Genomic DNA, 27150 nt, shown 5'->3' with positions numbered 1-27150 from the left:
CCACAGTGTTAGCCAATGAGCCATAGTAGCCACTCTCCTTTCGATATGTGTATGTTTAAAGAAAGTGGGTACTTAAAATGACAGCAAATTCCTCCAGTGAAGCTCCCTTAATTTAGTGTTTTGACATATCTCCAAATCTGAACAGAAAAGAAAGCCCTTTATTCATAGTAGGCAATAAAACACCTGAACACCTGTGCAAGGAAGGACCTGGCAGGTACCTTGCTCCCTTGGTACCTGGATTATTTGCGCATTGTTTATTATATCCCTTGCCTTAGTTTTCATCAATTGTAATCATTTAGGAGGAAACGGTATGATTAACAGTACACAAGCAAACAGCAGGAATTAATCCTTTAAATACAAATACTTCATTGGTTATGTGATGGCTCCTTGGAAAAAGCAGTGTGGCAAAAGAGTACATATGAAAATCCTCCTTAAGTCTCCTCTGAAAATCACTGCTCAGTCACAATTTGCTTAATGTAATTCTTGATGCAAGCAATTGAGGAGGTATCTTTCCCTGCTGTGAATCACACCACAAATATAACTCTCAGCACCCATTATGTGTCATAATTTCTGACCCATCTTCGGTGTTGGCAGGGGTCCCTGCCATGTTTTAAATAGTAAAGACCAAAATTTCAGTTGTCAAAGAGCTAGCTCATCTCCCACATCCAAATGCCCTGCGTGCTGCTGTGGCCTCAGGTGCCTGTGAGAAGCAGCAGCTGGCAGCTCCTCACACAGGTCCTAGAGATGGGGCTCTGTTTGAAAGGGCTTCTCCCACCCTACGCTTGAAGAACCCCCCAAATCTTCACCTCCACAATTGTTTCTGTAAGCATGTTTCAGCAGGGGGCATAAAATGCCATAGCCTTGATGTTCTATACATTAGCTATAAATTTACTTTATTTCAGGAGATTTTCATCATATTCAGAGCTGTCAATCTTAAAAACTGAGGATGTGAAAAACACTGAGCTACCAGCCTTTCCTCTTCTGCCCTAAGGGTAAGTGGGGTTATCACACATACTGTTTCCTTTGTGTTTCATACTTAACCTTACCATGTTTTCTTTCCTTATTTCCAAGGAGATAATGTAAGCAGTTAAATAATATTCTGTTTTCTTTTCTTCTGGCAATATCATCTAGGTAACCTCACTGACTCATCGCTCCAGATTCACACCAGAATTTCCACCGTTTATAAAATGAGCTCAGTTCCTCAGAGCTTTCTTAAGCCTTGGTTTTACGGCTCCATCAAATGGTGTGAACTTCAAAGCATAAACCTATATTAAAATACAACCACTAGTTCAGAAGTGCAAAGAGGGTTTGGTTGCTTCCAGAGCGTTATGCTGCCAAAGCAGTATTTGCACCAACCGCTAAAAGTACATTTGCAGTGGCAACGTTTCTCATCACATGGCACACACGTGCCCTTCTGGGCTTACTCGGTGTTTACCCTAACTGTTTAAAGAAATGTTCACAAATCAGCGGGGTTAATTCATGCCACTCCATGACATCTCTAAAAGTTACCTTTCCTTATGCCACTCATCATCTTCCCCACCCTCCTTATTTTTCTTGCTTTTCTGTAAGCACCCTACTCTGAATTTCTTCTCAAAATAGTTGAATATTCAATTTTTTAAAAAGTATTTTCCATGGTTTCACTTAAAAATACAAAGAAGTAAAACAAAGCATAGGTTCGAATTTTGACACTACTTATTTTATGCCAGTGGGAAAGCAAGATCAGAACCAAAAAGTCAAATTCACCAAGTGGAACCCCTTGATAGATGATGATTTGCCCACATCAGAACAACTGAAGAGACTGAAAGGCTTATGCAGACTTAACCCGAACTAGCAGCTGAACAACTGGTTCACTAAAATAAAACTAAATCGTCATTACTCAACAAAAATATAACCAACAGTTGAGGATTTTAAGCAGGCAGCTTATACATTTGAAACAGATGAAATAATTGTGCCAAGGCAGACTGGTTCAAAAGTCTTGAGCATTTCTAACTGATTTATACAAATTTTGTGTCCTCCTTGGCTCAGGTATCTTGATCAGTAAAATCCCTGGCATCAAGTAAACACACATTTCTGAGTCACCACTGAAATAAAGACAAAAACTGTGCAGCTAGGTACTGAATTTTCATTCAGCTAACATATTCAAAACTACTCATGTAATTATTATGAGCACAGAAATTTTAAGTGCACACAAATCCTGCATAAAAACTGGAAAATTACAATCATAATTTATCTGATTAAAGCTACTATTTGCAGATATTTTGCAATGCACAACACTTCAGAATTGAAACACTATGTAATTAGAACTGTTAACTGCAAAAACTGGGCCACTTTTAAGACTATAATTTAACAAGGTTCTCTTTATTTGACCATCTGATTTTAAAGGTTAATGCAGTGACCTAGGATGCCAGTGTGCCCATTTTAATTGTGCTGGCATTTTGAGCAAACCCTACTTGAAAGGAAAAATTGGAAGAAAAATCAGAGCTGGCTTTGCAAGCCACTGTTGCCTTCATAACACGTTCATAGTGAGAACACACAGACCCAAAATCTGCTGACTTTATTAAAATATTAACAAGGTATAGTTAAAACTTTTGTACACTTATGCAAATAAGGTTGCTAGAACAAGGGAAAGAAAAGATTCCCCTGGGAGAAAGAAAAAAAAAAAAAAAATCAACAAAGTGAAAAGATCAACCATCCTTCCACAGCATGACAGCACGACACAAGAGGCAGCAGCTTGGGAATTCGGCAAGATAAATAAAAACTCTCCAAAGTTTAAGTAAATCAGGGTTTATAAAGCCAATAGATTTAAATGAGGCACACGGTACCATTCTATAAAAAGACTGCATTTGCCAGGGGATGGTAGCAGTATTTTGGTAGCCATGCCACACAGGTAAGATATGCCTGAGGGGGATGGCCAGAGTGGGCACCTCCCTGCAAGCTCTTTAGAAGGGCAAGCTCCAGCGGTCCGCTCCCCCGAGGTATCAGGCACACACACCATGGAGGCTGCAGTATCTGCATGGGTTTAGCACCAAAGGTATGAGTGTGATTTAAATCCCAGCCTCACCAGCATGGCTCCAAGGTGGCCCCTGGGGGGGCCGAGGGCGGCTGCAGCAGCGTGCCCAGCTCAGGGTCCAGCCCCTCGCAAGGCTTGCTGCACCGGGGAATGGATGCGGGTTCAGCACTGGCTCTGTGGAGGCTGAAACTGCTGAGGCCTGCCAGGGAAACTGGTACGTAGTGCCTGGTTTGCAGAACCTGCAGCTTTATTAATATGCTAGTGTCTTGGTGGAGCCTCTAATTAAGCACTGCATTGAGCTGCACCCATGCTTTGCTCTCATACCTCGGTAGGGAACCTTTACTTCTGATGGACCTTTACTTCTGACTTAATAGTGAAGAAGGGGAGGGGACAGCTACCATTTGCTTAGTCTTTGTATGTTAATCAGTCTCTAAATTATTAATAGAGAAAAAGAAATTATTTACAAGGTGTTTGACGTAAACATGTCAGGATGTAGCAACACTACTGTCAAGAGAAATACTCTGAAAGAATCATGATATCTGTCTTGTCTTATTTATTTATTCCAGTCATGCTCAGAGACCCCTTTCTCCTGATAGTACCCAGGGAGGCAGGAGGAGACTGAGAGACTGTTTAAGGGCAGAAGAAACCATACTGAGGGTATGCAACTTTTCTAAACGCTGCACAAGGGTGACAGTTGCACAGAGAAATCAACAGCTTTAGCTTTGCTTTTACTTCTGTTGTAAACATACCTGAAGCTCTGTTTGAAAGAAGAACTTCTGTGGGCACTGGGAACAGTCATAAATTTTATCTTCCTGCCCGTGGACTGCAAAGATGTGCTGCTGCAGTTTGTTTGCCTGTACAAAAACTGAAACAACATAGTATGATTAGTTAAGATTGCTTCATATAAGGCATCTCATCTTGAACTACACTTTTACGAAAGCAAAGACTCTGAAAAGTCCAAGGATATCTGCCAGAGAAGTGCCGATATACTTGGTTCAGCAGAATTTCCTTACAAGTAGTCAATTTAGAGTCTCCAGGCTGACAGTCAGCTTACTTCTAACAGACTCTAAATCCTGTATGGATTTTTGATATTTCACATAAAGCTAACACTGTCCACGGGTAACTGGAAGAACTCAATCATCAGACCAAAGAGAGGACGTCACCGCTCCTGTGGGGAGCCCTGGGCCCACGGCAGGTGCATCAGATGCATTTTTAATGCAGGACAACTGGGCCAGGAGAAGCCTTGATGGCTGGTCTGGAAGACACATAGCCCAGAGCAGCATTTCTGGCAAACACGTGGATCTGAAAGGGTAGGTTTGTCACAATTTTTAGATTGTAAATGTGTTGTCCCTTCAGTATTAAAAAAATATTACAATTTAACATCACAAATATCACAGCATTTACACTATGATTTTGGATCATTATGATTATTCTGACTTGATAAAGTAAAATTCAGAAATGAAACATACTGAACCACAGGCTTTAGCTGATTAAAAATATATCTAATTTAATTTTTGTCTCATTTTATATGACTGATCATCAGTACGTGAAAATAACTTCTTCAGCAGAATTAAATACATGCACTCAAACAGTTATTTTACAGCATGTTTCAGGGAAGGAAAAATTAACTCCAAGCTCACATAAAGAGCAGGTTCTCAAATTGTGGGCCAAGCCCTAAGAAGCGTGGGTTCATCTTACTCCCACTGTAGTTAAAGGAATCGAAGGTGCTGCCATGACCCTTTACTGATAACGGGTCCACTGTCACACCTATGTGATCCTCATCTCTCAAGCAGTTTGGAAATGCAGATGTTAACTACCGTTTTGAAGAGAGTTTAAAAGGCAGCCTTTAATGTGCATCCTGCAGATCCTTTAAAACCAAGATCACCCAAGATCATTTGACTGATGAGACAATTTAAAATGAACTACAGGGAAGGAATACCTAGCAAGCTCCGAGACAAGAGTTAGAAATGTGCCGCCACAAGAAAACTGGGCTTAAAGAAACCTCTGAGAAAGCAGCTGGCAAAACTATACAGTTGTACAATTTGGTTTTATCAAACCTTTACTCACATGAGTCTCACCACCATGAGTGGACTACAAGCTACCTAGTCTTTAAAGGGCCCTTGATCAGGTGAATAAGGTCCCTACCTTGCAAGTCCCGCACTTGCAAACGCATCACACCTTCAAGCCACAAGGTAGAATTTAAAAGGCTTTGAATTGTGGGAGGCGATGGCAGAGCCCACCACATGCAGCAGTGCTGCTCAGTGTCAAACGCCACAGTGCTGCTCTTCGGAGCGAGCCCCAGTTTCAGACAGACAATATTTTGAACATTTCCAAGCACAGTATTTCTTTTTTGCAAGGAAAGGAATACAGTATTTTACAAATCCCCCGAGTGTCATTTCTGGATCAAGCCATGCACGCTGAGGCTTGTCTTGGCCTCCCTGTCTTACCTGTGAAACAAACAGGGCATTTGAATGTGCCTCCCATCCCCTCAAAGCTGTGCTCAATCAGGTGACACAGGAGCTTTGCCGGAGAGTCAAACATCTGGTTACACAGCTTGCACTCATGATTGATGCCTTCCTCTGCAAGGTTCAAATGATACAACTTGTTAGTGACACAGCAGATTAGCGTCGGGGATGCAGCAGCGGTTGTCGAGAAACGCCCGTGCCGGTGCGCACGACTTCAAGGACCTGCAGCATTGCTGTGGCTCTGGCCTCATCAGAAAAGCGGGCCAAGCCGCTGGCACGGGCCGTTCAGGTGTACAGCCCCCAGTCACATTTAGGGGCGTTGATTTTCAGCTGCAATGAAAGCAGTGCTGCCATCAACCCACCGGGAACCCACACGCCTGCTCCCAGGCTCGTGACAACAAGGCACCGCTCCACTGCCACAAAGGGAGAGCATCCCTGCTCTGGGTTTAGATTATTAAATAGTCAAACAGCATTCAAAATGAATTTAACAGTGTGAATTCAACCAACAACACTGAAAGCGGGCTGAGTTGCTGTCTTCACCTCAGACTACACTATGAACATACAGGAGGGGAAGAAACTATCGGAGAATAGAAGGAGCCCAGAGCAGAGTGTCAGCCTTAATTTTTTTATCTCTTGACTTTTACCAAGGTGAAGAGGGACCATTGAAGGTATTTAAATGTCATTTGAAAGTGTAATTTCCACATCATACATCTTAAGCATTGAATACAGAGGGGCCATTTTAAATGCCCCTATATTCTATCTGAACTCATAGGGAAATAACAGTAATTATTTCTATTGTTTCAAGCCTACCACTTTTGTAAGACTATGTGTTTCTCTCTTTACTGAAGTTTGTGGTCCTGGGTGGAGTTGAGCCTTTTTTTGAGGTACTGGAGCCATATTAAAGCAATTTTCACACACAAAATTAAACAATTCTTTGGTTTTCTGGAAGGGAGGGAGGGAGTTGTAGAAATTAGGCAACATAATGTACAGTTTATATAGATCAGAAAGCACCTAAAGTTTAAAAACTTTGTGGATGGTTTCTGTAAATACTTCCTGAAAATGTGTCTTTTCTTCACTGTGGCAGCACATAAAATTTTAATGAATACGTATTTTAAAAACTAAAGAAATTCTGTCTTTTGATGTATACTCAGCTATATTTTTGTATCTTTAAATATCACTGACTTCCATTTCTACTTTCAAGATAGCTAAGAAATGACTACATTATACCATGAGTGAATTTCTTGCCAAATGCATTCGGATCTTGTAAATAATGTGAGTCTTCGGAAGCATGGTCTTTACTTACAATTGCTTTAAATTAGCTTTTTATATCTTTAAAGCAGCTAAACAGAGGGAAACTTGTTTTCTATAAGGCCTTTGGTACTCCCTGGATCCCAAAGCCCTTTTACAAGGCGGGGAATTAGGTGCCAGGGCAGGCAAATGGCGTGGCTCTGCACGCAGGATGCTGGGCGCAGCCCATGCCCGTGCTCTTGTGCGTTTGCACCTTGGCATGTTTGCAGCCAGAGGAAACTCCCAGAGCATGCAGACCTTGGAGAGCCCTCCATGCAGTGTGAAAAATAACAATAATTAAAAAAAATATTTCCACCCAGTGACTTGTGCAGCAGCACATGTGCGTGGTGAGCTGCCTGCGCCGGCAGTGAGCTGCCCGTGCCGCCTCAAGGCCGGGTGGGCTCTGGAAACCCGTGTGGCAGTGGGTGCTCTGCCCTGCACAGCAGTGGTGGCACACAGGGTGAGAGCAGGGCGCCGATGGCGAGTGCTGGAACTGGAGCTGCACCAGGAGAGTGGGAGGCGGGATGGGGAGAAGTAAACATGTGGGTTGGGAAGAAGGTAAAAGAGAAAAGGAAAGGGTGGAAAGAGTCAGGAACAGAAAGATGAAATGGCTGGTGGCTCCACAGCAGCAGGTCCACGAATTCCCTGGGCAGCCATAACCTAAGATTAGGATAATTTCTAGGACGCAACGAGGTTTGCAATTCTCTGTTTAGGCAGCCACCACAGATGGGCACATTGCCCTCTCTGACGGATGGGTTTCAAAACCTGACCCTCTCCCCTTGCTGTGTAGCGTAAGGCTGGCTTCTTCCATCAGACACTTGCCTGAAAAGTTTTGGCTTTGTGAAGACTGCATAATCTACTCTGGAGGGGAGGAGGGACGGGGAAGGGATAAGTGCCTTGTGCTGAGCATCCTGAGCATGCCCAGCCACTCAGCTGTGTACAGCAACCAAATTGCAATAAACCTGGAGAGGACAAAGCAGGTACAGGGGGGAATGGAACGAATTCCTTCTACGAGTAAATCAGAGAAATCATGTTTGACATTAATTTTCTATCCTCCACATACTGGGCATTTGAAAACAGTGATTCATGTACAGCCTATAGTGCTGTGTGAGCACGTGTGTTCATAAATACGCACAGACACATACTGCTGATTAGATGACTGCTCCTTTTGCAGCCTAAATACCTATAATTTCAGTAAAATTTTAAAAAAACAACAGTGTTCAGCATTTAAATTGAAGTATATTCTTACAAGCTTGGTATGTTTAATTAGGTAACAGAGATTGTGTATTTTCTTCGCTGATCCCTGCAGTATTTTAAATAGTTAAACCCATAACAAACAAACTAAAACTCGAATGAAAAATAATAAAACATAATGGGTTCCTGCAGATCTGGAAATTTATCCCACTCGAGGCAAGACCTTTTGATTTGCAAATCCACTTCTGAATTATAAGGCCTTCTCCTCACCGGTGGGGGTTTTTATTCCACTCCCACAGGAGTCCATTATGTATTTCTTGTGTCTATAAAACCATCCAGAAAGAAAAAAGGGGGGAAAAAGTACCATGGTTAGCATGACAAACGTTTCTCTTTTCATGCATGTGTATTCAAAATATGAAAATGCCCAAAGATATAGATAGAATTGCTGCTATAATCACTCTCTCCTCTATGGCATTTTACAGCATATTATTTTACACAGAAGCACGGTGCATGTATAGGGATACTCAGTCACCTTTGGAGAATAACTTCCTTGAATTATAGAAGATCATATAGGTACATGCAAGGCAGCTTTTTGACAATGCGGTGTGACAGCCAACGCTCCAGTCAAACATGTGGCGTTGGGCGTTAGCAACAGAAAACATATAATCATTTCCCTCATTTTTATTCCCCCCCTGGTTTTTTTTTTAAACATGACAAGCATATACGAGAGACCTACATAACTCAAGTGAATTATGCAGCCCCTCTCATTTGTAAAATAAAATGCAGATTTTTACAGCTTGCTGTGCTAGATCGTCTCCCATTTCTCCATAAGTGTATCTGTGCGGGGATCAATTGATTACAGGACTAAACGAGCAAAGCGCAGCAAATTAGAATCTTGGGTGTCTTGCCATTTTTTTTCCTGAGCTCAAAATAATAAGCATTAATTTTACACTTCATTTCTCAAAAAAAAATAATAGGATGTGCTCTTGTTTAAAACAAGCAGGCCTGCTGGATTCTGTCAGGCTGAAACTATGTCAGGCCAAAAGAGGAACAGAGCGCTTTGTGTAAAAGTATCATGGGGAGATGATAGTATCCTGTAATGTTTTCAGTACCTACTTTTGTCTCCAAAAGCATTTGATCCCTGGCAGACACATACTTATTTCCATACTGGTCTTGAGGGAAGCCAGTAGGAATGAGAGCTGATTATCTGAATCCTGAAGGTGAAACCTGGGTGGTGCCCACTGATGTCAAAGGCAGGCATTTGTATAAATTTGGAGGTACATAATTTACTGCCTGTTAGCAAGGATTAGCGGGTTGCGCAGACCCAGCTGAACTGCGGTGGCAAAGCACGTCGCTCATTGTTCCCAAGTTCGGATGCGTTTGCAGAGTAGTTTTAAATATGTTGATAGGGTGCTTAGTAGCACTTACACTGTCATTCTGCCCATTTTAGAGTGGGAATATGCTTCTTCATAAAGCTATTTCTGCTGCAGCAATGTGCATTTAATACATATTACAGTGAGTCTCTAAGCCTCTAAGAGAACCGACACTAGCAGCCTCCTGGCGAGGATGCAGTATAATTAATAATGCTGTATTAAACCCATGTACTCTATCAGCTGCATTGCTAATTATAACTATATTAATGGCAATATAAAAGTACGCATTAACACTGTCGTGTACCGACACGTTATCACACCGATAACAAATAGGAAATTTGAATAAAAATCAAGATGGCATTGTCTTTACTGTTAGTTAAAACTTCTCTCTTCAACTTGATTTAATAAAGCAAAATTTTCCCTTATGGAATAACCGCAATAGTACTAATTTGAGAGATCGTGTAAGACAATCTGATGCTCATTCCAGACAACACCATGTACATCCCGTACTATATCTTGCCAGTATATCTCTACTCCACTGCAGCAAATTAAGGCATTAAAGGGGAATCTCTTTCCTGTACGCAGATGTACACATCCATGAGTTAACTGCACTTTTAATGAACTTTGAAATACTATTATTCAGTATAACAAAGCATTAATACACTGTGTTCACAGAGAACCTTCTCCTGTCCATTATATCATAAATTTTGTAGAATTAAATGGGCCATGTGCTCTAATTATAATAGAAATAAATAGAAATTGGAATGAACACAGGGAAATAAAATGAAAGCTGCATGGAACTATTCTGTTTATGCAATTCATTTCCAGTAAATGAGTAAGCAAAGGGAAAAATTTATAACGTAAGTAAAGCAGCAGCTTCCCCAGTAATTTTTTCCGAGTGTTTGTGAAGGAGCAAGGGGCTGGGACCAGGGTAGGATGACAGTGATGGACACCCCCCTCCAAAACAAAGCCTTCAGAGAACCACTTCGACCCCCTGCCTGCCTGGCACCACTTCACCACCGGTTTTCATTAGCAACAATCCAACAATGGAGGTAAAACCAAGGTATGAGAAAACGATGTGACTGCTATGAGGGGTTGGCAAATCTGCAGATGCTCACATCGGAAGAAGACAACGTCTGCCGTACAGATGACATTTCTTCATTGCCATTGCTGTCTAAGCCCCTGACCTGCTATACAAACCATTTGGACCACATCGCTCTATTACATTTTTGCAATTAAATCCAGAGAACATAGCTGAGCCCCTCCCTCACTGGTGGGGCAGCTGCAGGGCGAGGGGACCCCGCGCTCCTGCCCCAGCATGGGCCAGCAGCATGGAGCCGCTATGCGGCACGGCGCCCCAGCGATTAGGCAGCCCAGGCGGTGAAAGGCAGCGGATTGATGGTGTGGCAGTAGAAATGTCACCTGGGGAGCTGGGTGCCGTCCTCCCAGGGATGCTGGAGGTCAGTTACTATGGCAACGCCGAATGAGCTCAACCTTGTAACTGACCCTTATCTTTTTTTGATCTGTGGCCCACTTGGGACCTTGGCTGGAAATCAACTGGAAAATAATCTGGTCACATATCAGAAAGAAAACTATTTATACTTATTTATCCAGGTAGAGCTCATATCTCCCTTTGACGACTCTGAGAGACTAAAGACACCCGTCATGTTCCTGTAGTGTTTCACACGGCTGTGCAGAAACGCCTGGCTCTGCGCTGCAAGAAACCATGCCAAACCCCCACCCCCGCCACTGCAAAACACACGCACTAACTGCCACAGATATCTGCGCTCGCGAGTCTACTGATATATTGCCAAAATCTTGCCTTGCTCACAGCCCCTGACTTGCCCATGTGGATAAACATACACCTACACCCCTTCTTGGATGGTTTAATATTTTATGTTGGTATCTGCTACTCATATTCTTTTGTGTTTTATCTCTCTGCTGAAATATGATTCTGCTTTGAAATATATTTATATGATCTAGAATGGCACAACACTGATGTCTTTTATGAGCCAAAGATTGTTTAATAAAATCTTGCATTCCTGCTTCATCCTTATGACAATTTTACTATTATAAGTTTTCAAGGGATATGAGAGCTGTCCACCGTGGTTAGAAACATCACTTTAATGAAAAATGATAACACAGGGACTTGGATTTTTCTAGAAACTATGTGAGGAAAAACAACAAAAATACAGAGAGTTCCCAACTTGTATTTTTGTTGGTTTTCCTTATGTGTGCTTTTGGATGAGACTCATTAAAATCAGTTCTGTTCTTCATAGTTTTCCAAGGGATGGGCAGCCTGGACAGGGGTCTGACAGCACGAAGGGGCTGTCACTGTTCCCCAGTTGAGGAAGCTCTCCAGGGCAATGGGATTTGGGAAATCAGGGAAGACGTTAGGAGACAGAAGCCGTGGGACCTGCTGGCAAGCATAGGTGCTAGAGGAAGTGACTATGGATTCCTGGTAACAAACTCCAAGGCTTCTGGTGATGTACTTCTTACACACATCTGTGGCCTCAAAAAGGTATTCTTTTTCAGGCTAAATTAGCCTAACCACACAACGGGCTTTAAACTCTTTTCATCATCTCAGGGGGCCTCAAGCTCAAAATATGCAGAATTAGATGCCAAATTATTTATAGGGTAGCTTGTAAGTTCACTGCCTCCAGTACATGTCAGTACACTGCAATATTAAAATGACCATTAAAAAGAAGCACGGTCCCAGAGGGAATGGGAATGAGATTGCAGGGAGTTTCCTACTGACTGCGACGGCAGTTTCTGTGCTGCTCCAGAGCCCCTGCCTCCCTTACAGCCACGGGCTGTGTGCTCCCCCACTGTACTGCTTTCCTAAGGGGAAGGCTGAACCTCAGACACACAAGATGGGTCTGCCCAGCCTGTCTTCATCAGCTTAATTTTTGGTTTACAAGAAAAATAAAATCTGAAAGTTCAAAGGAGTTCATGGAGTTGTGCATCATCTATCTGCTGACTGCAGAGCCCCAGAGGGACCCCGCCTGCAGTGCTTTATTTTAGATTTAGATATTAATCTAGGAAAATGCATAAAGATAATTTATAGAAACGCACTACACTTTAGCACAGTAACTTCACACTCTATCAGCCTTTCTCTGAAGATGCCTTTTTTTAATAGCCTATATTAAAATTTCTTGTGGACTGAAGTCTGATAGGTCTGGCTGCTCCTTCACAATAGTTTGTTAAGGAATAACTCCAGTGGCTTCCATGGAAATGCAAAAACTGTACAGGAAAAGAAACGCATGCCTTTGAGCGTGCAAGTCCATACACACAGACTGAGTCTGGATAAATCTAACAAACCCCTCAGAACATCTAGAGGTTAATAAAAACATTGCATTTCCATACAACTCAACCCTAGTTGTGTATTTGAATGTTTTGATATGTTCACAGTTGCATTATTTCAAGTTTAATGTCAATACCTGGTGGAACTGAAGTAACAGAGCCCTGAATCCAGGCCCATGGTCACACAGTCCATTCCCTCCACTAGCTTCCCTTGTGTCATCATGTTACTTAAAGCTAAGTACCCCTTACTACTCCTGGACTCTTCTACACTCTCCTCTCTTTCCTGGAAGCAGCTTCCTAAATTGCTACGCAGTGGGAATACGTCCTGTCCTCTGATCCTATTGACAACAGTACATCGAAGAGCTCAATACAGACAAATAGCAATAACTAGTATCTACTTGGCATCTATTCTTCTTGTGAAATTAAAAATTAAAATTAAAACATCATTATACCCTTATTAAACATCCCACTGGAATATGCCAAGTGCTTTTAAAACATGGAAAGCTTTAAACCGAGTTTAAACGGGTGTAAAGCCCTTTTTGCTCTTTCTGCAGGCCTGGCACGTTCCCCAGCCGCAGCACCAGGGCCACCAGAGCTGCAAGGTGCCCCCTTCCCACCACAGCCCACCCAGACCTCCTGCAGTCCCAGTGTATATCCCAGTGTATACTGACTGTGGTCACACAGAGGCCCCCAGAGCTGCCAGGCTCAAGCAAGAGCTGCCAAAAGCAAAGCTCTCCCTCCTACAGGCAGCCCCCTCCCCTGCCCGGGCACCTGCGCATGGGGTGGCAGCTGCATCCTGCAGCTACTGCTTCAAAGCCAAATGTGGGGTGCATTTTCGTCTGCCCAAAGGCAGGTTCCCAGGGTGAGGATCCAAGTCAGGGTGGCGTTCAGCCCTGCTGCCAGCCCCCTGCACTAGCCAGGCACACTCAGGGTAGCACATGGTATCTTTTTAAACACATGAACTCACACTGATGTGTGTCACTCATCTTCAGATTACAGTTTCCCGAGTACACATTGACATGATAAGACTATAAATCGATCTTGTAAATAATCATCAGATTAATGGTCTCTAATAGCATATAATTAACATGACAGGCTACAAGCCAGTTGTTGTCAGCTACACTCAGCAATACACAGAGTAGGAGAAAGCCATAAACCACTTCCATGACATCAGAGAAGCAGAAAAACTGGTAAAAGGAGAGATAAAAGCAGAATGCATAGCAAAATGAAAACAATTCTAAATGTACAATTTAACTGAGAAACACTGAAGGTTCTTTCAGGCATCAAAGTATAATAAATGTCAAACTTGGGAGGTGGCGGGGAGGGGGTGGGGGAGGTGCGGGGGGGGGTGGGGGCACAGACAAGATAGAGTTTTATTTGCATCAGCAAAGAAAAACTCAGTTATCCCTGTATTGCTGCAATGCTTCTTGAGGGAGTACAGGTGAACAGGGCCTTATTCTGATATTGCAAATTCTGAATAAACATTGGAATATGTATTCAGTAATGTAAGACTTTACAGCAGTATCAACTATGGTCAAATTAAAGATTATATTAGTAGAGATACTTGGAAAATGATGCAGTGGGCATGGATTTGTAAGTGCAAGTGAAAACCAACGATGAGTGTTATTTCTGTTGCAGATAACCAAACGGCTTGGAGATTGGCCAAATGCTGCACTCCTGTAATGCTGGGACAGTCTGCACCCACTTATTCAGATTAAACAAATACATTTCTTTTAAGTATGAATTCACCTTTTTTCCTTATTAAGAAACAGTACTGTTAGGGAAAAGCCTGTGGTTGAAAAGCAATCTGTTATGGTGTTACCATCAGCTGATGGACCAAAATTCTAAAAATCTTCCTTAAAATACATGCAGACAAGCAAAAATTGGAAACATCTCATTTTTTTCTTGGAAAAAGAAATTATAGTTACCCAGCTATCTTGACATGATCATTTAGCACTACTGCACTGGAGCTTACTTGTTCATACAAGGGCTGAACAAACATCACAGCCCAGCCTGGAGAGGCTCCTGTCCCCAACCCCTACCTTCACTCCCTCTCCCCACAGACTGGGGCGGGAGCTCAGGGACACAAACCACTTATCGGAGCTGATGAAATGAGATACCATTGCCAACAGAGGGAACCAGGGGTGACTAAATAAGGTCTGGCTGGCTAAGATAGGTGACTGATTTTGCATGGCATGAATATCTCTCAAAGCTCGTTAAGTGCAAATATGCCCAAAAGAATGAAAAACCCCTATCAGACCTATTTTAAGTCAAGAAACCTAAGGTGTGGTAAAGCATAATATTCCTTAAGGCAGTCAAAAGAAGAATCTGCATGAAAACAAAAAAATATCTCAAGCATCTCTGCATTATGCAGACATATACTCTTGTACTGTGGGAATATGCACAAGTGAATGTACAGAGCATCTCCCATTGATGCTGATGGGATTTACTCTATTAACACTCTATTGTCCAGGTGGAAATCATACCCTGTAGCAGCTTTATCTTGAATAAGAAGAAAAGCTGTAACCCAGCAACCTTTTGGAAGAGATCTCACTGCCAAGCAATGACTCTGCATAGTACAGAATGTGAAGTTACTCAGTAGCACTTATCTAACATACAAACATTTACTACAATACATAACACCTAATATCAAACTAATATCACCTTTACTTTAGTTCTTTGTTCTGCATGTGAGCCACACAGATTGCACCCTTCACATATGATCTAGAGCTGGTTTTGTCCAGCACAAGGAGCTGGACCAGCAGCAATGACACAGTTGCTCCAAGCTCGCTGCAGAGGATCAGTGCACACATCCTGCAGAGCCATGCAGGGCATCAGTGAGTTGGCAATATGGGAAGAAACCTTCTTCCAGGACCCTAGACTCAAAGTACTCTGGCTTTTGCCTCTGTAAACAAATCTCTATTTTATTATGAGTAGCTTAGCCAGGCATAGGCCTGTTGGCAGATATGCTGTCAGTGCACAAGATGGCCAGCCTGGTTTTATTTATATTTTAGAAACACATTTTATTCATTTTATATGTCACTAGCTTTTTAATCCATTAAGGAAAGCCATGTGTAAACTCTTATGCTGTAGACAAACTCTAAAGAACATTTGTGGGCAGTGACAGAAAACTTAGCGTAAGATACAAGGATTTTGCTCAAATAAAGGGATCTGGAAATGCTGATCTTGTGATGGGTCCAAAGAGGCCCTCTTCCAGCAGCAGGAAAGCATGAGCATGCCACCCTATCAAAACACAGTGACAGTCAGGAGGATCTGATGGCTCATTAACAACAGGACTCCCACACAGCTTTTTTTGCTTAAACTTGTCCAGATCTCAGGCTCATGGCATTGTATGGGTTTCCTGGCCTGTGACTTCACTCATTCCCAGAAGTCACTTTTTTTAAAAACAAAACAAAACAAAACAAACAAGCCCCAAGCCCCTGCCCACAAAGAAGCGCTAAGAAGTTCCCAGGCACAGAGGATAGGCAGGGCCAAGCGGGACGGTGCCTGCAGGGGTGGGCGCAGTTACAGACTGGACCCTGCAGAAGTGGCCAAGATGACTCGGAAAGGTCCAGAGGTGTAGTAGGATTGCTGTAGAGAAGGACCTGATGTGCATTCACTGAACTTGAAATAGATTTAGGGGTATCCGCCTAATAAGCCCAGATGAGAAGAAGCATATTCCACAGCCCTGCAAAAGTTACTGAGGAAGAGGGAAAAACGAGAGGAAAAATCAAGCTGCTTTTCAGCTGCTCCCTCAAATAAAATAAGATCCTAAATCAAGCTGTCATGGAGTTTGAACCAAAAAAGAGGAAACAATAAAGGTCTGTCAGAGACCTGCTACCCACCATTTTATACTTCATTTTTCTTGTGAGCTCTTATTTTAAGCTCAGATTCAACAATCGGCATTAAGAAGTCGGCATTTGCTCCTGTCACCCCAGAGGGGTAAGGAAGATACAATCGTATATATGCAAAATAGGTATGAACTCTGATAACAATACTTTGCCTGTAGGCAAAAATTGACTTTTTAAATGGCAGCCACTCTAATAATGTTAGCCTAAGACCCACCCTTGCAGGATTTTCTTCTGCTTAGTAAAAACAAGTTACACAGTGACAGGAAAGGCAAGGAATTTGGGCACTGACAATAAGATGGGGAATGTTTTAGTGGGAAGGGGGGAAAACAAAATCATAAAATAAAAATAAAAGATCAGTCTGATTAAACTACAAATACAGCTACTGTACCTACATGGAGGGGGTGAAACGGCACTTCTGTAGCCATAGAGGCAGTAAGGAGTTCAACCAAGATCTGTTCCCCAAAGCTCCCCAGTCCCAACCAGCAGCACTCCAAAGTGCCCTGGCCTCAGGACGCCTTTCACACACAGTGCACCCTTTGGGAAAACTGCCTACAGGAGACGGGTCTAAGGGATGTGTGGCAGACCGTGTTTACATTTCTATTCCTTATGATCACCAACAGAAGATGCGTTAGGGCACAAGAGAAAGTGCAAGAAAGAGGCTCCCTTTCTAATCACACCTGAGGCTCATGAGGCAACAAAGTCCAGGCCCGCAGGGGAGCGCTCTGGGAAACCTAGGATGTTCCTGGTGACACCCGTGCCCCCAAACTACCTTGGCAGGCTGTGGGGTGCCACACCAAGGCCACCCAGCCCCAGTGCGACCAGCCACTCCTCCCGTCACACAACAGCACCCCCGGGTCGCGGGGCACATCCTGAGAAGCCGCACGCAGGCAGCATGGCATGAACAACAGTTGAATCTTTGCAGATAGATGAACATCAATTATGCATTGTATCAAAACCTGAAATGCTAGAGCATGGAACAGGCAATTCAAAGAAGCAGCATGAGCAAAACAAATGCCAAAGAAATGAAAAATATGTCCAAAACTGTGACAGAGCGCTTGCCTACTTTTCATGTGACACTGTCAATCATGTCTCATTCAAAGATCTCAAATACTTGAGAAGAGATTACAGAAATATTCAAAGATACAATATTTGTATTTTGAATGTTAATTTGACACAAAGGAGTGTGCATAAGGGAATGTTTATAATCAGCACTCCAATAAACTCACAAATGACTCTAGTATTTTATAAGCTTGTTAGAAACAAATCACTCCCTTAGCTTATATTTACTTACTGATGAATCATAAAAGGCCTCAATACACAAAGAGTAAATTCAAAAATATTTTCCTCTTGTTTTATCTTCTATGACAATACTGAAACCTTCTCGTTCAGGCTGTGATTCCCAACTATGCCCCTCCTGGTTTTATGCCTACATATCAGTTTCTCCATGGGACCAGAGGCAGTTTTGAACCTTGGTTCCCGCCTCCAAACCCCCTGTAAAATAGTTGCCCCGATCTGGAGCTGAACTGCAGTAGCCAGAGTTGCCTCCTGCCCTGGTACTGCCTGGAGGGGCAGCAAGTGGAACGTGTCCAGTTGTGTGAATTTACTCAGCAGTGAAGATGAAGTCCAAGCGCTCGGTCTTGAGAGGAAGAGAAGACATGCAGACCTCCTGGAGCAATGCACACAGCAGCAGAGCAAAATCGTACAAAAAGAGATTCTGCAATGTATTTATAAACATGCCACGGCCCCAAACAGCTGTATGAACTGTAAAACACATCAACTGCTTCAGTTGGTCTGCAACAGCACGGCTGAGGTGCCACTACAATAGAGGCCCTTATTACCACACAAACACCCTGCACACTGTCAGTGTAACAGCCCGATAATTGACCACAGCTGAAAGCCCCTTTTAGCCTGTTTAAAAACACCATGATGCTTTAATGCAATACAAGTCATGCTTCAGCAGACAATGTAACACCTACACCTTCCAAATGCTTATTAGTTATATGCCAGCTCAAACCAATAACACTGTAGTTGCAAGCACGGGAGACCGGTGCTAGCATCGACTCCTGGCAGTAGCCATGTCATGGTACCTATGTGTGCAGTGATAGCTGGATTTCCAAAGTAATTGTTTCATAGGTCGGCATGCTGGATTCATAAGCAGTAAGTAACACAAATGGAGGGAAACAAAAGTTGGCATAACAATGCTTCATTTTTCTAATGTAACTAAGTGCTGTGCACAGTAATGGGAGTGGTGGGGATACTCGCCTTTATGCTCCTATTTACCCGATAGAAAGAACACAGGGATATTCTAACACAGGTTTTTACTTAACATACAGTTAATCATTACACAGACATTTTATTGTGGTCTGTAAAGATGATCTATTTACAGAAGTTGAAAAATCACACACCACATTCAAGCATAAGTGCTTGTGGCAAACATACAAATGCAGAGTGACTTTGCATAAGTAAATGTAAAGTAGGCTTTTATTGTAGATGGCTCTGTTGGTTCATGCACAGGCATCAAATGCATCTTCACCATCTTTCAAGACAAACCAAATGCTACCACGGACCTAGCTGGCTGGACGGACATCAGCTTTGTAATTGTGTTAAGAGGTTGAAGCAAATCAACACAGCCAGGTCTACCCACAGCCGGATCATCTGCTGGCACTGCCAAAAGGTGAGGCTGTGAACTCAGGTGCAATGGTGCAAGCTTGTGGCTGCTCACCTGGCTCCCGTTGTGGGAGACCACAGCAGCTTCTCGTAAGATTTTGAGGCAGTTTCTGTAACCTGCCTAGTGCTGAGGCTGGCCTGGTGGTGTATGCAGGATACCATAAATCACTGCAGTATTGCCAAATAGATCAACAAAGGTTGCCTGAATTAGCATGATTCAGGTATGTATTGAGCTGAGCTGATTAATCATTACAAACATACATACCTTACAGATTAGGATTTGCATTTCCAGAGTGCGTTATAAAATGCTTTTATTTTTAGGAATTTTAATGGCAGCCATGAGAATAATATTTTAAAGTAATGCACAAGCCGTAAAGCATTGTACAGGAATTTACTAAGAAGTGCAAAGTTGACAATTGATACCCTTTCAAAATCTGCTAATCCCAAAAAATAAAACTTGGGGCTCCAAAACCATTGCCGTATGGTGCTCCCACAGCACCTTCTGTGATCCTCCGAAGGGGCAGAGCCCACCAGTCATGGAGCTCAGATCCCTCACCCACCACTCTGGCTAGCAGCTGGAGCAAAGGGAAGGCCCGTGGATGGAGCGTCCTGGAAATGCTGCTCAGCTGCGCAGGGGAGAGGTCTGATGGAGGAAGCCTGGCCAAAGGAACGTGGAGGGAGGCTCTCCAGCACAATGCCATCCACTGCCATTCCCTGCACTTCCATATCACTCCTATGTAAAGTTGCCTTTGCCACAGACTTCCCATTGCTGACTATAATACAATGTCTCCAGCACCTCAGCTGCGAGGTTCAGCTTTCTCGGGCATGTCCATGTTTTAAAAGTGATGCTGGTGTCTGAAACTTCAACCACATAAAGCAGTAGCAAGGTTTATAGCCTGTACCCATGTGTCTCCAGGGCTGAGCTTAAAGATCAGCAACCCCTGTGCCACCAGGCAAGGGGAGGCTGCTTAGCCCCCTGCTCTTCATCCCCAGGTGATGCAAAGGGGTAGGGAGGCACAGCGTTAAGGGGGAGGATTCCTTATACATTGTTCAAACATCAGCACTTCAGCCCAGAGAGAGAACAGTAGACTAATCCTCAACCACTCAGTAAACTTTGTGTCTAAAAGGGTGTCAAGAAAAAACACAGGATTTCTTAGAGAGGGAGAAAATTATTGTGGACATGCAAAAAGCTAATGATGCAGGAAACAAACAACTGAAGGAAAACCCACACAGGATATGTCAGGGTTTCGCGAGGAAAATGCCGACAAGATGCCATGGTTTGTGTCAGACACCTCAGTGTGTTCAGCCTGAAGAACTGGGATTTTCCCTATAGTCACAGGGTGCAATTTTAACACTGTAGCTCCATCTTTGATGCTACTGAAACAGAAGTGTGATTTTTAAAAGGAAAGAAGTCACATCTTGAAGAAAATAGAAGAATACACTTCCAGGTGGGGAAGAGTCACAGCAGTCTAAAGGACTAAGTACAAAAAGTGCATTGCTCTTCATTTTTGCAAAAGTGTCCCAAGTACAGTGTCCTCCAGGATTCTCCTCTGAATTACCCATTTATTTTTGAAAGCTTCTCTGGAGAAAATGAGCTTCTTAACAAATTAATTGTGAAGAAGAAGCATTTCTGAGATTCTTTTCTCAGTAAATACATGACATTTCTGAGACCAGTTCAGAAATTCAGTAAGAGTGATATAGTAATAAGTACAGGTGAGTAAGTTATGATCATGTGCTAATGAGACACAAGTGCCTTTATTGTGTGTGTTTTGTGATGTTTTGTGGTCAGGTGAGAATCAGTTGCTAGTTGCTAGTAGACAAATCACATAAGAGAAAAAAAATGTCTACTGCATCAAGATTTTATACCAAATACTTCTGCCAAGAGCGTCTCTACCAGAAATTGCTGCCTCGAAGGATAATTTCGTTTCATGCATTCAATTACTTTCTGTGCTGCCTCTGATGTAGATGGAAGGGATTCACCTGTGCTTGGCAGCCATCAAGATCACGTGGCAGCTGAAGCATCTCATCAGTTTTGTTTAACAGTGAAATCACATGGATAATTAATACACAGACAACTGAGCACCTGAAATTCCATTCCTGTTTCAGAAACATAACTTGTGTACAAACAGCATAAAACTTTTCCCTTGGCCTCCCACACCTCTTCCTCCTGCCTTTGCCAGACCCAGTACCCTGGGCAGTAGTATACTTGCTTCACACAATGTACACAAGACACAGGTACACTTGCCCTTTGTGAAAGGCACCTTGTACTGGAAGGGGGAGCAGCCGGGAGAGCTGTGGGTGGGCAAGCTACAGCTCTCCCAGGTAAGCAGGTCTGCTGGTGGTAGCTTGGATCTGGCCCCTGCCTGCTGCCCTGGCCTGGGGCAAACACATCCCCTTGCCTGCCTGCACCATCCTTCTGCAGCAACAGGGAGAAGTGCATAAGCTGATACAGGCTGTGCCTGCACCCCGCCAGGCAGCAGGACTGAGCCCACTGTCCCCAGACAGCCCACCTTGAGCACTCCTTATTTCCAGGAATGAAAGTAAACCAAAACAATCCTCAAACAGCTGGCAGGACATGCAGGGCACAGTTCAGGCTCGCTCTGGGGCTGCCCCCTGCCTCCATGCCCAGCAGGTCTCCCAGAAGAGGGGAGTGCATCAACTGCTTTTGGCCATGCCCAAGCACTCGAGCACGAGTGGTGATGAGCCCCCGGCTTCCTGGTAGGGACTTTGCTGGGCCCAGCATTGTTGCCAGCACTGTGCCAACCCTGCACAGCAGGTACAGGCAAACCCCAGCCCAGGCTTTGGGACCTAGGTCACAAAGCAACATAAAAAACAATTTCAAAAAGATCACAAAACCTGCAATATCATTTATGCTGTTATTTGGCAGATGTTAAAACCCGCCAGTACCACCCTACATGCAAAGTGAAGTCAGAGGAAGACCTTCTCCTGGCAGTCCGGGTGTCAGAAGTTCATTTACTCCGGCAGTGCAGCGCCGTTCAGCACGCTCGCCCATCCCCTGGCCCCACGGCAGCGTGCCACGGCAGCGGGGCGGTTCGGCGGCTGCCAGTGCGGGCAGGCACGGAGCAAGCAGGCCGCACGCCCGCAAGTCTGACATCTGAAACAATGCTCCAGCCCAGGTGCTGCAGCTCGAATTGTTACAGGGTCTTCACTCGCATGCGCAGAGTTTAAACAATCATTGAGGATTTTAAGTGCTTTCATTGCGCCATTTGGTTTCCTTTTGCTTTTCAAAGCAATGGATGTATTAATCAATAAAGATTTTTAAAAGAATTAATTATCACCATCATCAAGTCAAGCTCCCCAGTGCCTCACTGTCCAGTGCTTGCCCAAGTCCTCTTCCCTTCCAGTGAAGGATCTGCCATCTCTGCACCATCTTCATGCTTTTGAGCCTTAAAGCAGTATTAAAATCAATTCACTTGGTGTCAAAAGCCCTCATTCTTCTTGCACCCACCAGTACAGCTGTAGTATTCATCAGATTTTTACCACCAGGATTAATGTTATAAAATGTCACTTGCTACAGTAAAATTTATCAACATTATTATATACCATAGAAACTGCCACCACAGACAAATGCACTACATTAAAATTTTGTCTAGAGCTCCCTAGAGGAAACATTTGCTGCAATTTGTATAACAGTTTATATATTTATGCTATTTAATGGTACAAAGCAATAATTATGACTTCATTCACTGATAAGCAACAGCATTATATAAATCAGATGCGGATTTAGAACATGCCAGCTTTGTCACTGGCCTACTACTTGTAAATTATGTTGCTGTTAAAAAAAAAAAAAAAAATCTAAGCAAATATGAGTTAGCAGCAGGAAGCTAATAATGTGCCTCCAGCTGTTCCAGTTAACCTGCAAATGTGGCCATCTGCACCTCAGGAGAAAAAGAAAAGGAGAGATAGAGGGAGGGAGGAAAAGGAGAGAGGAGAGAAGCTCCCGCCAACACCAGCACAAAGCCTAGGCCCTGAGCAGTAGGAATGACCTTGCTCCTTATGACCAGACAAGCACATATTTAAAATCAGAAAAGTTACTAAAGAATAAAGGACCTTTTCTCCCCTAGACCCACAGAAGAAAAAAAAAAAAAAAAAGGCAAAAAAAAAAGTCTTTTCCACTGCCTTTTTTCTAGAACAGGCTGTCTTTCACCTCTGGGGTTATTATTTACTGCATTGCAGGTTTGTCCAATGAACAGGTTTTCCTTACAACTTCTGCCTTTCATTTTTACTTTTTAACACCTCTTCACAGACCCATCTTGTATTATTAAAAAAAAATAAATGGTGGTCATTGTAATAGATTTATTCCTGCTTCAGACAATTTAAAATGGATCTGCAGGGCACAAAGGCTGAACTATCAAACAAGACCAAAATTCTCAGATAGAAAGTCACAGATCTCGCAGTGCACAGCAGCTTCACTCCTACCTTTGGGTTCATGGGGATGAGGTGTCCTTAGGATGTGCGAGTAGTGTTCTCTCAAAGATTATTTTATAAGAGACTTCTGTGGAATCTGGGTCACAAGGAACTGTCACAAAATATTCCCTTTGACATTCATCCACACACTGAAGAGACAGTGGCTGAAAGTGCACATCCTGCACGTCGTTACACTTTGGTAATTTGAGAGCAGTTTAATACTAACAATTCTCCAAGATCCTTGTCACTGAGGGCTCCCCAATACCCCTCCTAGATAAGGATGAGGAGGGTCTCAAAGGATTTTCAAATTTTTTTTAAAGGCCTGACTCTGTAAAACAAGAAACTGGATTCCTGTGAAGGCTATGAGGTCATGGAGGTCAGCACGCCTCGCCGGAGCCACACCACTCTGCCTTGCCTGCACTGCTATGCAAACCCTTGTATGTCAATCCTCCCCACCACCCCAAAAAAGTCTGGTTCTGACACAGGTTAACAAAGCAGCAGTTGGTCTTGTGATGCTTAAATAGGCACAGATTTATCATCACTCTTAAATTAAAAAAGAAAAAATCTCATCTTGCTTCTTCCAAAATCAAGCGCTCCAGTTCTTTTGTTTCCTTGTTTTAGGTGCACATTTGCTTGTACCAGTTCAAGTGTCATAATTTTAATAAAACTCTTAAAATACTGAAAGTGCCCAATATTGAGCCTTGTAGACCCTGATCTCACGGATAGGCAGTGTGAGCTCCTCAGAGCACATCACAGTCACAGAACAGGGGACCTACATCTGAGCAGTGTTGTATGGACATGACAGCTATTATTAGATTTTCACGAAGGAAACATGATTTATCTTCATTCCAATTTTTGAAACTATAATTCATTCCAATGCTAACCCCATTTACAGGGATTTATAACTCACTTGGAAGATTAATTTAGGCATACATAATTTGAAAGGAACAAACCCAATTTTTTTCTTGGAAATACTGAATTTACTTTAAACTGATCAGCTGTGATAGTGTTAGGGCTTGTGTGTGTTTTTAAAGCCTCCCTTAATGTTTTTTTCTATTTAAGAGTTTTGTGACCCACTGTTGTTGACTAGTCCTTGGTATTTTCAAGTGAGATACCTCACCCTGATGGTACATGCAAACAGTAACTGCACATCTTTTCCAAACATTTACACTACACTTTGGGGATGTTGGTGGATATGATAAAAACTGTGACTTGCAGTAGGTTAAAGAACCAGTAGTTGCATGCTGAATCTGTAAGTTACCAGTATTTATCCATCAAATCATGTTAACCAATGCAAAGTGTCAGCAGGGTGATTAAGGAAAAGGCAACAGCCACCTCTCCAGAGGAAAATAAGCTTTCCAGGTAAACCTGTAACTGCATCTGGCCTTTCCAAAAATAATTTCATCTAGAAACTGCCACATCTTTGAAGGCAGCGCTTCCCAATACCAGATTGTCTATAACAGCAAACAACATACGTGAATGCTACAAGTGCCGTTGAATATCCCAGTTTAGTGGGAAATTTTCTGTGCCATATCACAGTTTTGATGTTTGATGGAGTCCCACTTAGTAATACCAAACCTCAGTTTAGTCCATTGGTGTATTCAGAGGCAGATAACAAGTAAAGCTGGTAAGCATCTACATCAAAATAATACATGTTCACATGCCCCTCAGTCACTGACGAGATTGGTGACTAATAAGTCATGTTGCACAAACTGTGCATATCTGTGAGTGTGAAGTTCCTCAGATGCTTTAGCATACCAAGTTTTGAATGCTCCTCCCTGATGGGAATCAATGCATCTACTTTCTGTCCCTATCCATTCACTGCTAAAAATAGCACCCAAAAAGAGATCCTAGATATATGCAAATGACCCATAATCCTCATTTATAAAGAAATCCTTTCACATTGCATCAATGAACTAGGATGGTAACATCAGATGGACTCTCATATGAGCATTAGTAACACAAGAGAGAAGCAGATGGAAAGGAGGATGAAAGCTATTTCTAAAACCATTAATAAAAATCTGGTTAAAACACCTTGCTCTAAAATCTAAGCCTACATATTTAATTGATTTGTTTAATTTTGTCACAACACTTCTGCTCCCCTCCTGGTGCTAACGCAGATGACAGCAGCAGAGAACCATGTGCACCCCGTGCAAATGAGCAGCCCATGTTCCCCGGAGGTGTCCACCAGCATGCAATGTCCTCCCGGCCTCTCCTCAGCCATGGGAAATCCTCTTATTTCTCAGCTCCCACTGCTGAGAAACCTGCTTTACAGTGTTTTGCACTGCACACTGAGAAACCAATGAACAACTCGAGTAAGCTCTCAAACTTAGCACGAAAAAAGTTTGACTGGAAAAATTTAACTCCCAAAGAGACAGTATAAGAAAGGTCAAAAGGCAGCCAAATGGAAGGCCTTCCAGTACCTCAGTGGTGCTACGAGCATTCAGACAGCACATTTACATCATACAGGTGAATAAATCAAACCATCTATCACACTCATGCTAAGGACTGTGCATATCCACATAATGTTTTTGGGGCAATATAGTTAAAGGAAAAATGCCTACATGCTCACACAGATAATGTTGTGACATTTTCATTCTCTCCTTACTGACCTGAACAATTTGATCCACAATTATTATGCAAGCAGCAGAAATGCAGAATGAATTTTTAATAGCACTGTGTGTGAAAGAGAACAAAAGTTCATAAAATATGTTAAAGTGACTTCCATAATGCTGGTTTATGTAGCTCTCCACAAAAATAGTCACTCAACTACAATAGTTAATCCTGACAATTTACAACACATCATAACTCATTCCTGCTGCATGGAGGAATCCATCTCTCAAACGCAAGTGATCTTGCAATCACAGATGAACTCCAGTACTTAAGTACAATAGGATATGTTTCACAGTGTCAGCCCTAATTTTCAGCCTTGACTTTGATTTCCCCTGTCTTGGTGGGTTCCAGTCAGACCCTCAGTGTTACTCTAATGTAGCTTTTTTGTGGTTTTAATATGAATATTGTGTCAAGGATCTGAGATATTAAGAATGACAATACATTATTATTGCAGCAGGGAAATCTCCAGAGTCCTAGAAGTAGGATTTCAAAAACCACAGTCAAAAATCAATAGTAATCCACAAGAATTCATAAAGGAAACATGTCAGTCAGCACCTTTGAATACAAATCTTAAATTTTATCTTAAGCACACTGGACAAATACAAGTCATTTAAAAGACAGAGAAGGAGGTGAATGTGCTCCAGCTTTTCAGGCTGCAGGAGGGAACCTGTCTTGCTTGGCTGTCCCAGGAGTGCCTGAGATACCCTTGCCCTTCTCTGCCAGAGCCCCGGGGCCAGCCCCAGCCTGCCTGAGCCAGCGCATCCCTGGGGGTTGCATGGGCAAGGAAGATGCTGTGTCCTCAACATCGCCTGTGCCCAGACTCCTCCCTCATAAGCAACCATCCAACAGGATGCAGGGGAAAACCAGCTCATCTGCACTCCCTGATAAATGTGATAATGAGAAGAAATGCTAAGAATCATGTACACAATCCTTTGATGAATTCACAGCCAGACATCTGC

The 27150-nt window shown here is 42.9% G+C and overlaps 1 protein-coding gene across 3 annotated transcripts in view; it reads right to left on the bottom strand.

The window, feature by feature from the left end:
- The window catches only part of ZNF423 (zinc finger protein 423), a 235233-nt gene that overhangs the window by 18430 nt on the left and 189653 nt on the right, over positions 1–27150 (bottom strand). For all 3 annotated transcript variants that reach the window (XM_074913536.1, XM_074913537.1, XR_012634219.1), the window contains 2 exons: positions 5458–5589; positions 3760–3875 (listed from right to left, as the gene is read on the bottom strand). In XM_074913536.1, the coding sequence (XP_074769637.1) occupies positions 3760–3875; positions 5458–5589 (248 nt within the window). Of the gene's footprint in view, positions 1–3759; positions 3876–5457; positions 5590–27150 lie in introns of those variants that run through there.

This window comes from Athene noctua, chromosome 9, assembly GCF_965140245.1.
Source record: "Athene noctua chromosome 9, bAthNoc1.hap1.1, whole genome shotgun sequence".
NCBI lineage: Eukaryota > Metazoa > Chordata > Aves > Strigiformes > Strigidae > Athene > Athene noctua.
The sequence above is the reverse complement of the archived record's forward strand: the minus strand, read 5'-3'. Positions and strand labels throughout refer to the sequence as shown.